The 15,931-nt window shown below is 51.7% G+C and overlaps 1 protein-coding gene across 3 annotated transcripts; it reads right to left on the bottom strand.

The window, feature by feature from the left end:
* Positions 1-354: 354 nt before the first annotated feature.
* Positions 355-15,552, bottom strand: POGZ (pogo transposable element derived with ZNF domain). Of its 3 annotated transcripts, none has more exons than XM_059871364.1 (18): positions 15,409-15,552; positions 12,796-12,920; positions 12,337-12,512; positions 11,727-11,835; positions 11,162-11,341; positions 10,494-10,712; positions 10,134-10,243; positions 9,124-9,434; positions 8,570-8,724; positions 7,906-8,006; positions 7,497-7,643; positions 6,954-7,088; positions 6,419-6,573; positions 5,716-5,856; positions 4,680-4,739; positions 4,174-4,286; positions 3,859-3,883; positions 355-3,460 (listed from the first exon to the last, which is right to left on the bottom strand). In XM_059871364.1, the coding sequence occupies exons 2-18, from the start codon at positions 12,917-12,919 to the stop codon at positions 1,939-1,941; spliced, it is 3,783 nt and encodes a 1,260-aa protein (XP_059727347.1). In that variant the 5' UTR covers position 12,920; positions 15,409-15,552; the 3' UTR covers positions 355-1,938. The 3 variants fall into 3 exon arrangements, with proteins under 3 accessions (XP_059727347.1, XP_059727348.1, XP_059727349.1); XM_059871365.1 differs by lacking the exon at positions 15,409-15,552 and adding an exon at positions 14,896-15,037; XM_059871366.1 differs by lacking the exons at positions 12,796-12,920; positions 15,409-15,552 and having other exon boundaries at positions 11,162-11,297; positions 12,337-12,475.
* Between the last annotated feature and the right edge of the window lie 379 nt (positions 15,553-15,931).

Here is a 15,931-nt window from a genome sequence, read left to right as displayed (position 1 = left end):
TCTGGGTGGATGCTGTGGCACCAGATTCCAGTTCTGACCAAAGCTGTGGAATTTCTGAGGTGGGAAAAGCCCTTCGGGGATGGATCCCGGGAATCCCTAAACCCTGTCCATCATTTTTGGGCATTCCATGGGATTTTCTCCCCAAAATCCCAAACCCAAGAGATTTCGAGGCCACAAAAATCCAATTAAAATGGAATTTTCCCCCTCCCCATTCCCAAAATTCTTCCAGCAGCATTTTCCCAACTTTTCCTTAAAAAAACACAGAAATTCTCCACAGAAAAAAAACCAATTCTGACCCTGAAGAATTGATTAAATTCAGGATTTTTCCACCCAAGTCCCACGGGAATGAAGGAATTTCTTCCACAATAAAAACACTGTTTATTTATAAATCCATTTCCCTGCTTTTATTCCACATTTTCCACTCCTGTACAATTCCAAGCTGATCCATAATTTTTTTATTTTTAAATTTTATGTATTTTGAATATTTTTTTTTAATTTTTTTTCCTGTTTTCCTTCTGGGAAAAAACTCCAAAAAAAAAAACCCTCCACAAATCTTATGGAAAAACAGGAGCCGGGTGCCTCTGGAATTTGGGAATTCCCAGAATTTTTGAAATAAAAAAAAAACATTTTCCCAAAAAACATGCAAATTCCGGTAAAAAATCAGAGCTGGCAGTGAAAAATCAACCCAAAATCTTTTTTTTTTTAATGGATTTTGTCGGGTTTTTCATCACAGTTTTAGTCCCAAATCCTGGATTTTCCGACCCTAAGGAAGGCGGGGTTTTCCAGGATGGTTCTTTTTTAAATAAAGTTGATAATTAACAATCCAAAAAGGGGGAATCCAAGGAGAAGTTGGGCTTTTATGCCCCTCCAACGGGAATTTTTGGGGGGAGAAATTGGGAAAATTGAGGTTGGGGCAGGAAAAGCAGCGCCAATCCCAAAAACTGCTGCTGGAATGGTGGCTTCACAATTCCAAAGCCAAATTGCCTCAAAACTCCCTAAAATTCCACCAAAATTCCATCAAAATTCCCAATTTCCATTACAAAAAACCCCAAAATAACTGAATCTTCACAGCCAATCCGAAGGAATTTTCCGTAAAAAACGGGATTTTCTGAGTTGAATTCCAAAAAAAAGTCCAGGAAAAAGGAAAGAAAAATTCCCCCAATTTTTTGGGGAGTTCTATCTGGGGATTTTCTGTCTTGGAAAAAAACCTGGGCACAAACGACGTCAAATTCCCACTGCTAAAAACCAGGAATTATGGTACAAGTGAGGTAAAGAAAATTCCCAAAAAATATCCACCCACGAGAGAGAATTCCGAGGAAATACCAACACAGTGAATCCAAGTTTTTTTTTCTTTCAGTTTTTTTTTCAATTTAAAAAAAAAAAAAAGGAAAAAAAGCCACGAAAATCCTCCCAAAAAATCGGCGGAAATGGCAAATCCGTAAAAATCCCAGAAATCCGCTGGGAACTGGGATCTCATCTGCTCCGAACACTGGGAATGTCCTTTGTTTTGGGGCCAAAGATTTGGGAATATCCTTGGGTTTTTGGGGCGGAAAAATGGGAATATCCTTTCATTTCTGGGGCGCGTTTCGCTCTCCGAAAACAGGGAACATCCTTTAATTTTTGGGGCCAAAAACAGGGAATTTCTTTTAATTCTGGGGGCCAAAAATAGGGGATATCCTTCAATTTTTGGGGCGGAAAATTTGGAATAGCCTTCCATTTCTGGGACCTGTTTGGCTCTCCAAAAAACAGGGAATATTCTTTAAGCTTTGGGGGCCAGAAACTGGGAATATCCTTCCATTTCTGCAGCCAAAAACTTGGAATATCCTTCAATTTTCGGGCCCAAAACCAGGGAACACCCCTTCCCCTCCTGGCACTCCTCGGCCTCTCCAAAGCCAGGAATTCCGGGATGAATCCGTCCCATTTTTTTTCCGGGAATCCTCAAATTTCCATCAGCTCCAAATCCGCCTCCTCGAAGCCGTAGAACGACTCGGCCTCGCTCTCCCCCTCGAAGAGCTGGTGCAGGATTTCGGGGTCGGCCTCGGGGTCGTCGTTCTCCGGGAATTCCGGGGACGATTCCCTGGTTTTGGCGATTTTCAGCCTCTCCTCCATGGCGGCGATCAGCTCCTCCTGCTCGTCGCCGTTGCGCTGCGGCGATCCCGAATCGCCGGCCGGCCCCGGCAGGACGCTGGCCACCAGGAAAGATTTCCGGATCAACTCCGGGCAATTCCCCAGGATTTCCAAAGCTTCTCCCAGCCACCCCAGCAGCAGCTGGAGCAGCGCGGAGGAGTCGGAATCCGCCAGATCTCTCGCCCGTTCTCTCCATTTTTTGTGGAGGAAATTTTTCAGGGATCTCTTGACGCAGACGTCCAGAGGCTGGATGCGGGAGCTGCATCCCGCCGGGATGACGGCCGGCAGCGCCCCGGCCGCGCTGAGCACGGCCAGCACCTCCTCGGACAGGTGCGTCCGGTGGCAATCCAGCACCAGCATCCCTTTGGAAGCGCCGCCTCGGCACTCCGTGTGCTTCCTCCACACTCTGGCCGCCCACAGCTCCATGATCTCGTCGTCGCCACAGCCGTCCTCCTTGGACTCCAGCAGGATGGATTTGGGCAGGGCGGGCGGGCAGGGGAGGCGTCCCCTGGGGATGACCAGGGCGGGGAGGACGCTGCCGTCGGCCAGCAGGGTCAGCACCAGCTCGCACCACGGCTCGCCGTTGCCCACGGTCTGCAGCGCGCTCTCCTTGCGGTCGTCGCTGCCCAGGACCTCCACGTCCAGGAAAAGGGAGATTTCATCCACGGCAGCGATCATGGCAGGGGGCAGCTCCTGCGTGTGGATCTGGCGCTGCACGAACTCGATGAAGGCCCCGGCGTTGCCCTGGATCTCCTTGGGCAGGGGGTGGGCCACGCCGCGGCGCGTGTGGGTGCTGAGGTGGTGCCGCAGCATGAACCTCACGGCCCACTCGTAGGAGATCTGGAAGCCCCCCTCCAGGGCCCTCCCGATCTTGGTGGCCTTCTGGAAGAGCGTCTCCTCGTTGACGGGCAGCTGCTGCTCGTGCTGCGTCAGCACCCACTCGGCCAGCTTCTCCTCGGCCTCCAGGCTGAGGTATTTGCCCTCGGGCAGCTCGGGGCGGTCGTCCTGGAAGGCCTGGAAGCGGCGGAGCCAGCGGCGGATGCGGCGCGGAGGGTTCCGGAAATGCTGGGCCGCCTGCTCGGTGCTGGAGCAGAGGGCGAACAGGACCACGCGCAGCTTCTTGACCGACAGCTGCTCCTTCCTGGAGGGCTCGGGCTCCTTCTGGGGGGGCTCCGGCGGGTTTGGGGCAGGGGCTGCCTCGGGGGGCTGCGGGCTTGGGGGGTTCGGGGGGCTCGGGGGCAGGGTCTGGGGTTTTGGGGGGGTTTGGGGTTTTGGAGGGGGAGGAGGAGAGGGGGTTGGGCAGGGAGGGGGCTGCGGCGTGTCCTGGGTGTGCCTGGAAAAAAGGGGGATTGGGAGAAGTGAAACATTTGGGGTGTTTGGGGAGGGAAAAAGGGGGAGAATGGGAGACAAAAGGGGGAAGAAGGGGAAAACAAGGGGAGGAAAAAGGGGGGAAGGAGAAAAAAGGGAAAAAATGTGGAAAGGAGGGGAAAAAGGGGGAGGAAAAAAGGGGGAGGGAAAAAGGGGGGGTAAGGAAAAAAAACAGGGAACAAAAAGGGAAAAAAGGGGAGAAAAAAAGGGAGAATAGGGAGGGAAAGGGAGGGAGAAAAAGGGGAGAAAAATGGGGGGAAAAGGGAGGGAAAAGGGAAAACAAGGGGAGGAAGAAAGATGTAGAAAAAATACCCAATCCCATGGACTGGAAAGGATGAGGATAAACAGGAATTTTTGGCTTACCTGGAATGTGATATCCAAGAAGGCCCTGGAATAAAACAGAATATTTCAGGTTTTTATTCTGATTCAATTGAGGTGTTTTAGGTCTTTACTTCTATTTAATTTTATTTCAGGGGAATTTGGGATTTGTGGGAATTCCTGGAAAAGCTGGAATCAAACCAAGCTCCCTCAGGAATGAATTCTGAATTTCCATCCCATTAAAAAAAGGAAAATTAGTTCAGTTTATTCCCAACCCGAGCTTCCGAATATGAAGATCTTTGGGATTTTGGCCGGAATTCCGGGTTTTTCCCATTCTCCCGGTTTGTTCCCCGGTTTTACCTTGGACAACGATGTTGCTCGACTCGTGGGAAGGGTTGAACACCAAATGTTTGGCCATGGAATCGCCCTCGGAGGTGACGAAGAGGCAGGAGGAGCACGAGAGCCTCACCCCGCTGGGAAATGGGGAAAAAGGAGGGAAAAATGGGAAAAAGGGGCAAAAAAGGGGAAAAAAGGAAAAAAGAGGTGAAAGAAAAAGGGAGGAAAATTGGAGGAGGAAGAAAAATAAATAAACTTTAATATCAGATATAAAAATGTGTCCAACCCATCATGAATAACTAAATAATTGATAACTAAATCATTATTATCAATTGCTTACTGTTAGTAATTGAATTTATAATTAAAATACTGACGATAATTGAACATGAATTAATAATTAACAATTAAAATGTAAAATTCCCCCGAAATGGGAATAGGACCCATAAATCCCAAAATCCCTGGATCTTCCCCCAGAATGACAAAGGTCAGGAATTCCCCTGGAATTGGGATTTTGGGAATTTTTTCCATACCTGGCCGTGTAGTTCTTGAACAAAGCCAAATATTTGGGGCTTTTCCGTGGAACATGGTTGCTGGAGAGGGAAAAAGGTGGAAAAGTCAGGGACAATCTGGAGAAAGGACTGTAAAACCAAAGAAAACACCCCACATATCAAAAAATATCCTCTATAAAACCCTATTAAATTCCCTAAAACTCAGGTCAAACACACAATGAATCCATATAAAATATCCTATAAAATTCATATAAATATCTTTAAAAATTTGTATAAAATTCCCTAGATGATTATGTAACATATCCTATAAAATACCCTATAAATCCATTGAAAATAGCCTACATAATAGCCCTAAAAATTCCTCTATAATATCTACACAAAATATCATCTAAAACCCTTCAATCTTCTCAATGAAACTCCATAAAATCCCCTTTAAAATATTATAAAATCCTCCATAAACCCATATATAATATACAAAAAAACCCACAGCAATCACCTATAAACAAATAAAAAATCCCCTATAAAACAAAACTGCTCAGGAGCCCAAAATTGTTCCCCAATCCCAGATTTTTCCATCCTTGATCATGTGGTGGGTGCAGGTGTGGAATTCCCACATTTTCCCCCATTTTGGCCGTGTTTTTGTTCCCCCCTTTCCCCCAAAGGCCGTACTTGATCATGTGGTGGGTGCAGGTGTGGAATTCCCACATTTCCCCCACTTTCCCCCCATTTTGGCCGTGTTTTGGTTCCCCTTTCCCCCAAAGGCCGTACTTGATCATGTGGTGGGTGCGGGTGTGGAATTCCCAAATTTTCCCCCACTTTTCCCCATTTTGGCAGTGTTTTTGTTCCCCTTTCCCCCAAAGGCCGTACTTGATCATGTGGTGGGTGTAGGTGTGGAATTCCCAAATTTTCCCCATTTTGGCCGTGTTTTCGTCCCCCTTTCCCCCAAAGGCCGTACTTGATCATGTGGTGGGTGCGGGTGTGGAATTCCCACATTTTCCCCCATTTTCCCCCATTTTGGCCGGGTTTTTGTTTCCCCCCTTTCCCCCAAAGGCCGTACTTGATCATGTGGTTGGCGTAGGCGCGGGAGCAGCAGGTGCTGTAGCGGCACAAGGAGCAGTGCACGTAGGTGGGGAAGTGGTTGGGGAAGTCGGGGATCTCGAAGCTGCACTCCAGGCACGTCTGCCGGCCCAGGCCGCTCCTGGGGCAAAAAACGGCAAAATCCGTCAAAACCGGGGCTGGGGGAGGGCCTCTGTGGGCCTGGGGGAGGCGGTGAGGAAAGGAGATGCGAGGATTCGGGATGGGCGTTTGCTACAAATGAATTATTATTGAAAACTAATCAATGTTAATGGACTAATACTGAATTATCAATAGTATCAATATTCCAGGACAGAATTCCAGTTTTAATTCCCGGTTTTCCAGCTCTACCTTTCCAAACCAACCTCAGAATTCCCTGTTTTTTCCCCAGAATGACATAACTTTCTCCCAGAAAATCACTGGTGTTTTCCTGCCAGCTTTCTTGGGGATGCTTCACTGGCTGGGAATCCCCAAAATTCCCATTCTTTCCCCAAATTCCTGTTTTTTCCCTGGTTTTCCCTCAACTTCCCTCAAAATTCCTGTTTTTTCCAGGAAAAGCACAGACTTTTTTTCTTGCTGACTCCCTTGAGGATCCCATGGCGGCTGGGGAATCTCAAAACTCCTACGTTTTCCCCAGATTTTCTATTTTCCCCCCAATTCCTGTTTTTTCCCAGAAAAGTGCTGACGTTTTTTTGCCGGCTCTGCGGGGGGCGTTGCGGTGGCACAGAAAGAGGGGCTGGGGGTCGGAGGAGGATCCCAGGGGCGCCGGATCCGGGCCCATCCCGTGGGAAGGTTCCAGCGGCAGCGAGCGGGGCTGGCCCCGGGACGCGCGGATCGTCACCTGGGGGAGCACAAAAACCAGCAGAATTGGGATTCTCCACAGGGAATCTGGGGGCTGGGTCAATTCACAATCAATGCCACGAAACACCCAATTAGCCCTATGAAAAAACCAATTAACTCCAGGAAATATCCAATTAATCACAGGAAATATCCCGTGAACCCCAGTAAATTCCAAATTAATCCCATTAAATTCCCAAGGAACCCCAGTAAATTCCCAAGGAATCCCACCACACACCAAACTCCATAAAAAATCCACTCAATCCTATAAACCCTCCCCACCAAATCCCCCCCTTAATCCCCCCACTTTCTCCATCCCCACCACCCCCAGCCAACGGGGATTTCTCTGGGAATTCTCCAGGAGTTTTCCCGGGAAGGGCGTGCCTTGGTGCCGGGTTTGAGCCCCTCGAGCTGCTTGGGCTTGCGGAAGGTTTTGTGGTGCTGCAGCTTGTGCTCGATCTTGTCCTTGGCAAACAGGAACTGCAGGCGGCACTTGTTGCAGTGGTACACGCTCTTCTTCTGGAAGAAATCCATCAGCATTAATTAATTATTAATTGCTTCATTAGGCATTGATTGTTTATTAGTTACTAAACAGGTATCAATTGTTTATTGAGTACTGAATGGATATTAGGACTGAAAACTGCACTAGTCGCAGTGGTACATGCTCTTCTTCTGGGAAAAAGCAATCATTAGTATTAATTATTATTTATTAACTATTTATTAATTATTTAATAGCTACGAAGTAGCTATCAATTGTTGATTGAGTATTGAATGGATATTAAGACTGCAGGCAGCACTTATTGCAGTGGCACATGATCTTCTTCTGGAAATTATTATTAATTAGACAATAATTATTAAGTAGGCATTATTTATTTCTCATATTAGGTAGGCGTTTTTCCCAAGGAACCGCCAGGAGCTGGGGCTCACCTGGTGCCTCATGAAGTGCTGCTGGAAGGCATTGCCGTTCTTGAACACCTTGAGGCAGTAGGGGCACAGGAGGTGCCGCGTGTCCTCGTGGATCAGCCGGAAGTGGCTGTCCACCTCGGAGTACAGCGACGAGCGGTACTGGCACACCTGGAAAACCCAGGAAAACCCGGCACAGCCGGGACTGGGGGTGGGAAAACGCCCTGGGGTTTGGGGCATTCCAGCTGCAGGGTGTGGGAAAATCCCAAACGCCCTGGGGTTTGGGGCATTCCAGCAGCAGGGTGTGGGAAAATCCCAAGCAACAGGGGAAAATTCCATGTTTTTCCATACCTGGCGCACACAGGGAATAACTCTCGGATCTTTGGGGTGGGAACTGGGAATTCCAGGCAGGAATTCCAGGAGCTTTTCATACCTGGCAGACGTAGGGCATCTCCCCGGGTTTGTGGGTGTCCTTCATGTGCTGCAGGAAGAGCGGCTCGCTCTCGAACGCCCACTCGCAGATCTTGCACTTGGCTGCCCCAAAAAACAGGGAAAAACAGGCAAAAGTTGGGAAAAAGGTGGGAGTTGGAGGTGTGAGGAAAGGGAGAAGGGGGGAAAAGAGGGAAGAGTGAAAAGCAGGAAAAGGGGAAAAAGGGAAAAGAGGGAAAGGGGAAAAAGCAGGAAAAGGGGTGGAAAAAAAAAGAGGGAAGAGGGAAAAGAGAGAAGGTGGAACAGGGTCTGGAGAAGTGAAACTTGGCTGGGATTTGGGGTGGATTTTGTGGTGACCTTGAGTAAGGGGCAAGGGAGGAGCGACAACTCTCCTTCCATAAATTTCCACTAAATCCAGGACCAAAATCCCAATTTAGGGATTAAAAATTCCTGGAAAAGCACAGCCTTGTGGACTTTAGGGAGCTGAGCACATTCTCCAGGTGGAATTTGGGCTGGAGAAGTGAAATTTGGCTGGAATTTCAGGTGGATTTTGTGGTGACCTCAAGCAAAGGGCGATGGAGGAGCGACAATTTTCCCTGCCCAAAACCCCGATGAATCCAAGAGGAAATTCCCAGGTGAACCCAAAGAAAAGCAGGAAAAGCACTGACTGCTGGACTCGTAGGGGCTGTGCACGTTCTCCAGGTGGCACTGCAGCTGGAAAGGGGTGCTGAAGTGGCGGTAGCAGTGCTGGCAGATGGTGTGCACGTCCACCTCGCCGTTCTGCTGGTCCAGCTCCACGTGGTGCTTCATGTGGTTCATGAACCTGCAGGGATGGAATTCCCAGAGATTCCCGTTCCTCATCCCGGGAAAATGCACTCTCTGCATCATTCCCAGCTTGGTTTGGGGTATTCATGGATTATGCCTGGGTAATTCCTGGATAATGCCTCACTAGGGATTGCTCTTGAGGCAGCAGTGCCCATGCCCCACTGCCTGTCATTCCCACAATCCCAGCCCATTCCCACATAACTCCCACAATCCCAGGTTATTTCTGGATTATTCCTGAGTAATTAACGGATAATTAATTAACGGATTACAGCTCACCGGATAAGTGCGGTGCCCCCATCCCACTGCCCATCACTCCCACACCGTTCCCATCCCATTTCTGGGTTATTCCCAGGTAATTAATGGATAATTAATGGCTAATTAACGGCCGAGGGCTCACCGGATGTTGTTCTTGAGGCGCTTGGTGCAGTGGGGGCAGCGGAAGGACGTGGGCACCCTGGGGCAGGGTGGCACAGCCGCCCCCTTGCCCCCGTCCCGCCCGTAGTAGAACTCATCCACCAGCATGATCAGCTTGGCCTGGGCGGGGTCGGCCCCACCCTCACCTGGCTCAGGTGCGGCCTTGGGCGGGGTCGGGGGCGGGGCCGGAGCCGCACCCTGGGCGGGGGAGGGGGCCTTGGCCGAGGGCGGGGCGGGCTCGGAATCCAGGGATTTGCGTTTCTTCAGGAATTCCACCAGCTCCGGGCAGCAGTACTGTGGAAACAGGGTAATTAACAGCTGCTCATTAATTGGGGATGGGGTAATTAATGAGAGAAAGTGAGCGGGGGCTGGGATTAATCCCTGGTTGTCAAACTGGGGCTGGGATAATGAATTTGGAGACATTGAACTGGGTCTAGAATGAATCCCCACTCATTAAATCGGGTCTAGAATGAATCCCTGCTCATTAAACCGGGTCTAGAATGAATCCCTGCTCATTAAACCGGGTCTAGAATGAATCCCCACTCATTAAACCGGGTCTAGAATGAATCCCCACTCATTAAACCAGGTCTAGAATGAATCCCTGCTCATTAAACCAGGTCTAGAATGAATCCCCCCTCATTAAACCGGGTCTAGAATGAATCCCCACTCATTAAACCAGGTCTAGAATGAATCCCCACTCATTAAACCGGGTCTAGAATGAATCCCCACTCATTAAACTGGGTCTAGAATGAATCCCCCCTCATTAAACCGGGTCTAGAATGAATCCCTGCTCATTAAACCAGGTCTAGAATGAATCCCCCCTCATTAAACCGGGTCTAGAATGAATCCCCACTCCTTAAACCGGGTCTAGAACGAATCCCCACTCATTAAACCGGGTCTAGAATGAATCCCCACTCCTTAAACCGGGTCTAGAATGAATCCCTGCTCATTAAGCCAGGCCTAGAGCTCCCCAGTCCTGGGATGATGACTTACACACATGTGGCCCCGCAGCGCCTCGGTGACACGGAACTGCGAGTCACACTTGGGACAGACCTTGCGGCCCCCGTCCTGGAAATCCAGGTTGGGAATGGGAGAGGAGCTGCCTGCAGCGGGACAAACATGGATCAGCTCCCAGTGCCACCATTCCCACTTCTCCCCTGCCCCAGAAACTCGTTAATCCCACAAAAAAATCCCCAATTTTCACAGCCTTTGTCCCACAAAGCCTCCCAAAATCCCCCGTTTTTCTCCTTTCCACCCTTTATCCCAAAAAACCAACTCTCGCCTCCCAAGAACCCGGAGCACCCCTCAAACCCCAGTTCTGCCTCCCGGCGGGGCGGAACTCCCGGGACGAACCTTTGCGGGGCGCGGCCGAGGCCGAGGCCTCGCTGGCGGTGCCGCGCTGGGCGGTGCCGGGGCTGCTGTTGGCCACGGCCAGCGCGGCGGGGCTGTGCGCCAGCGAGGGCACCGTGCCCAGCGTGTTCACCAGCTTGGCCACCTCGGGGCCACCGGCGCTGCCGCCGCCGTCGCCGGGCACACCCGGGCGCTTCACCGTCACAAAGCTGGCGATGCTCACTGTGGAGGGGAGAGCGTTCCATGGAATTCCCGACGGAAACCGGGGTGGGAATTCAGCCACCTCCTCCAGTTCCCTCCTTGAGACCTCACCAGAAATGGTTTGGACAAAGCTCCACAGAAATTCCAGCCAGCCTGAATTCTACCCCTGTCACTTGGCCTGGATCTTCTACCTTGAGTCTCCCCCAGGGATGGTTTGGACAAAATTCCAGTGAAATTCCAGCCAGGAATTCCCAAACTGAACCACTTTTTTACCCAAACTGCACCAGATTCTCCTCATTTCCTAATCTGTGAATAAACTCTGACCCAAAAGCGAACTCGGCCCATCTCCCAACACCACCCCCTGGCTCCCATGGATTTTTCCATGAGAACTCCCACAGGAATTTGGGCGAGGATTGGGAACTCGGGCCCGGACCGGCAATTTGGGACCTGACCGGGACTCGGTGACTCACTCTGCTGGGGCGCCTGGGCCTGGGGCACGGTGCTGCGCAGGGTCAGCGTGGCCGGGATGACCGTGGCGAAGGCGTTGGCGGCCGGCCGGCCAGGCCCGGCGCTGCCCGGCCGCACCTGCGCCACCGGCGAGAACACCTGGGGAACGCCAACTGCTGGTTTAACAAACTGGGTACCTGGGGCTTCAAAGACAAACAGAGAGCCGTGATCCGACCCCAATCCCAGGAAATACGGGATTTACAGCTTTATTTGGGATTTACAGCTTTTATTCCTATTCATGATGATGATTATTATTAATATTATTAATGATGATCACCCGGCACAAGGATGACGGGGCCAACCCGGCCCATGGGGTTCTGCACTGGCCCCTTGTCATTGTTAGCACTATTATTATTATTATAAATTATGACTAATGCTGCTATTATTATTATTATTATTACCTGGCAAAAGGAGGAGAGGCTCATGGGGCTCTGCACAGGCCACACCTCATCACTATCATCATTATTAGCATTACTCCCATTACTAGCTATCACTGGATGGTTCTTGTTTGAATCATTAGTTAATTACCTGGCACAAGGGTGATTGGCCGGACAGTCTGGCCCTGCTGGACATTGAGCACGATGCCCACCTGGTTCATGGGGCTCTGCACGGGCCGGACGTTCTGCACCGGGAACCCCTGGCACCCAAAGGATGCATCAGCCCCAAAACCGTCCCAAACCAACCCAGAACCCCCCCACACCAACCCAAAACTGTCCCAAACCACCCCATAAATAACCCCTGGAATCGAACAGATCCATCACCCCTGGGCCATTCCTGAGGGAATTCCAGCCCCAAAAATATCCCAAACAAACCTAAAAATCACCCGGGATAGGGGCTGGGCTTTGGGGTTTAGGATTGGGATTTAGGACTGGGTTTAGGATTTGGGTTGGGGTTTAGGATTGGGACCAGGATTGGAGTTTGGGGTTCAGGACTGGGGTTCAAGGAAAACAAAACCTCTGGAAGGTTTGAAAGTTTTGTTGAGCCAAACACTCAGTGGGGTCCAACTCCCATCCCACAGCTGCGGGGGGTTTCAGCAAAGGGAAAGGCAGCACCGAAAACGGAGCGAGGAACGGGAATTTCTCCCGGGAAAGCGCGGTTTTCCGGCGATTCCCGGCGGAGCTTTGGGCCGGGAGCTCACCTGGGTGGTGATGAAGATGGGCTGGGTGCCGGCGGGCGGGTTGGTGCCGTGGTTGGCGTTCTGCATCAGCTGCACGGGCCGCAGCAGGGGCTGCGTGACCACAGCCCCCAGGCCGGGCGCGGGGCTCTGCGCCAGCAGCAGCGACTGCCCGCCCGGCTGGACCGCGGCGTTCCCGCCTGGAACACAGCCCCAGCACCCGTGGGAAAGGGGGAAACCCCGCGGAACATAGGGGAAATCCACAGGGAAAGGGGCAAAATCCATGGGAAAAGGGGGAAAAGAAGTGGGGGGAAAAGGGACAAAATTAGGTGGGAGGAGGGGGATAATCCATGGGAAAATCCATGGGAATATGGGGGAAAAAATCCATGGGGAAGGAGAAAATGTAAGAGGGGAAAGTTGGTGGGAAATATGGAAAAGCCAGTGAGAAAAAGGGAAACATCAGTGGGAAAAGGGGGAAATGACCTGTGGGATTTTTTTCCATGGAATTGTAATCCTCCACCACGGAGTCCTCGATGACGTCGCTGATTTTCTGCCATGGCTCCAGCTCCTCCTCCTCACATTCCATGAAAAGATCCGTGTCTGCCATCCTGGAAAAATGGAGGAAAAAGGGAATTTGGCACTAAAAAACTTGCAGGGATTTTTTTCCCAAGGGGAGGAATGGGAATAATGGGTCTGGGTTGGTTGTAGATCCCAAAATTCCAAGGGAAAACAAAAGGAGATGGAAATTTTGGGGTTTTTTTCTCCAGGGAAAATTGTGGAAAAATCCTGAATTTGACAAAAAAATTGGAATTTTTTCCTTCCTCTCCCACTAAGGAATTCCAGGTAATTTCATGGTTTTAAAAATTTTAAATTCAAAAAATTTAAGATTAAAAAAAATCCCATAGGATTTTTGGTCATCCCAAAATTCCCAGCTTGGAAAAGGCAGCAGGAGCTTCAGTTTGGGGGCTTTTAATTAAAATTAGAATAAAATAAAAATAAAAACACTGGGAGGAGAACTCCAAGAATTTTGGGATCAATGGAAAAATTTGCAGGGATAAAAACAAAAATTAACAAAAGCTTCCCACCCAGGGAATTCTCTCCATAGCTTCAGCCTGGGATGGGGAGAATTGTGGAAAAATTTCCTGGAATGGGGGAAAAAATGGGATTTTGTTGTCTCCCATCCCACAGACTGCAGAACCTTGGAATGCTCTCCTGCTTCTTCCCTAAAAATTCCTCATCTCCAGGCCTCAAGAAGCTGGAAAAATAATCCCAAAAATATCAGGAAGGTTGGTTTTCCTTGGCTGTGAGGTGGATAACACACACAAATGAAATGTTAATAATAATTACTAATTCTGTTTAATTAGCAGCCCTAAACCACCCAGGAATTGGGAAAGTTCTTGGAATGTTGAGGAATTTGGGAAACAAAAAGCAAATTTCCTTTGGGACTTCATCCTTCACCTTCCCACCATAAAAAACCAGGAAAAACCTCATCCCATTAATTAATCAGATTTAATTTGTGCTAATTAATCATTAAAAGCGTCTAAAATTATTTTGATTTTTTATTACTTTTTATTATTATTTTTCCCAGCACCTTTGGGAATTTTTCTGGTGGGATCCCTCCCATCCTCTGCCCACACTGGGATCAGGTGAATCCCAGCAAAATCCAGTGAATCCCAATAAAATCGGCTTGGCGGGATGCAGGATGCCATCCCTCCCCAGCTCCCTGGCACATCCCAGCCCCAGGGAATTCCAGGAAAACTTCAGGCACTGGGCATTTTCAGAGCAGCAGCCTCGGGGGATTTTGGGGATGGAATCCCAAATCCTGCTGGAGGGAGGGAATTCCTGCACTCCTGAGCCTCTCCCAGGAGTTTTGGGATCCCGGCTCGGGCAGAGAACAAAATGAGCAGTTTTCCCCTTTTTTTCCTGCTTGGATCCGGGCGGGATGAGGGGACGGAGCTGCTGCTGAGGGTGACACTGGAGGAACAGGACAGGGACAGGAAAAACTGGGAAGAGGGGTGGGATGGTGATCCCAAATCCCAGAGGAGAAGGTTGCAGTACCAACCCCAGATCGCTGAGGAAAGGGATGGGATGGAAATCCCAGAACCCTGAAGAGACAGATGAGATCCCTGAGGAAGAGTGCCGGGATGGCAATCCTGGATCTCTCAGGAAAAGGCTGGAACACCAATCCCAAATCCCCGAGGAAGAAGGCTGGGCTCCCCACTCCCTGCGGCCGAGGGGCTCCCTCCCCTCAGGGCGCTGGACAGGGGCACTCACTCAGCGAAGGTGAAGCACCAGCAGGCCAAGGATGATGGGGGGGAGTCTCACCCTGCAAACGGCTGATCCCAGACCCTCCCCTTCTCGTTAGCCTCCCCTAAAAACCGGGAAAAGGCCGCTTCTTCCGAGAACTCCGGGAAAAGCCCCCCCACACACCCTCAGCGTATTGTGGCGGCTAAGAAAGAGAGCGAAAAATAATCCCCGTGCCCAACATGGCCGCCCACCAGCGAAGCAGCGCAGCCAAAGAGAGGAGGGGGCGGCAGCACCGGGAGAGGGGGGAAAGGACGGACACGACCACCCCTTCCTCACCCCGACGGTGGAGACCGGGGGACAACCGTGAGGGGACCGTGAGGGGACCCCCGGTATGGCGGGAGGGGGTGCGCGGAGGGAGCGGCGGCGGGGCCGCATCACCGCCGTCCCCCTCCCCTGAGGGCGGCCGCTTCACCGCGCCCCCCGGGCCGTGAGGGTTGCGCGCGGATCCCTCCGCGTCCCTCAGCGCCCGCCCGGGCCCGGCGGGAGCGGCCGCCTGAGCTGCCGCGGCTCCTCCCCGGCCCCTCCTCGGCACCCCGAGCCCTCCCTCCGCCTTCTCCTCCTCCTCCTGCTCTTCGCCTCCTCCTCCTCCCGCCACCGCTTTGTGTACGGCGCGCTCCGGCCCTGCCGCCCCCCCCTCCTTCATTCCCTCCTTCTCCCCCATTCCCGGGCGGTTCGAGCCGGTTCCACCGTCACCGATCTCCCCCATCTCCATCTCCCGCCGTCGCCGCCGCCGCTCCCGGGGGGTCCCGCCGCCTTCATCCCCGCCCTTCCCCGCGCCCCCCGCCTCACCTTCCTCAGCGCTGCCGCCGCTCGCTCCTACGGGGCTCCGCCGCTCCCCGGGCGAGGCGACCCGCAGGGCACGGGGACAGGTGGCATGAGCCCCCCCCCCCCACACTTGGCGGGATGCTGAGGAGGAGGAGGAGGAGGATGAAGATGGTGATGAAGAAGAAGAAGGAATTATCCCTGGCTCTGCTCGCCCTCTGTACGTTCTGCCGGGGGGCGGCTCCGTGCTTGGCGTGCGTGTGGGTTTTTTCCCCCCCCTCCTCTACTTCACCCCTCACGGAAAAGGGGGGGGGGGATAAGAAAAAAAAGGTCGTCGGGCCCGGCGGGCTGATACAGGCGCGCGGCGCCCGCAGCCGCACCACACACACAACACACACACCACACACACAAAAAGGGGACCTGGCCGGCGGAGGGATACAGCTGACGTCACTTCCGCCTGCGCCTGGTGACGTCACGGGGCCGGACCCTGAGGCGGCTGAGGGAGGGAGAGGGAAGGGCGGGAAAATGGCGCCGCTGGGTCGCGACCCCC

Source organism: Haemorhous mexicanus, chromosome 31, assembly GCF_027477595.1.
Source record: "Haemorhous mexicanus isolate bHaeMex1 chromosome 31, bHaeMex1.pri, whole genome shotgun sequence".
NCBI classification, from domain to species: domain Eukaryota; kingdom Metazoa; phylum Chordata; class Aves; order Passeriformes; family Fringillidae; genus Haemorhous; species Haemorhous mexicanus.
This window is presented reverse-complemented; position numbering and strand designations above follow the sequence as displayed.

Bases quoted from the DNA above. Each gene is read 5' to 3' on its own strand.
- POGZ (XM_059871364.1), bottom strand. From the start codon at position 12,919: ATGGCAGACACGGATCTTTTCATGGAATGTGAGGAGGAGGAGCTGGAG. The intron at 8,007-8,569 runs GTCAGTGCTTTT...TTTTTGGGGCAG, and splicing joins CAGCCCCTACGAGTCCAGCA to CCAAGTGCAAGATCTGCGAG. The intron at 4,740-5,715 runs GTACGGCCTTTG...TTCCCTCTCCAG, and splicing joins TACGCCAACCACATGATCAA to CAACCATGTTCCACGGAAAA.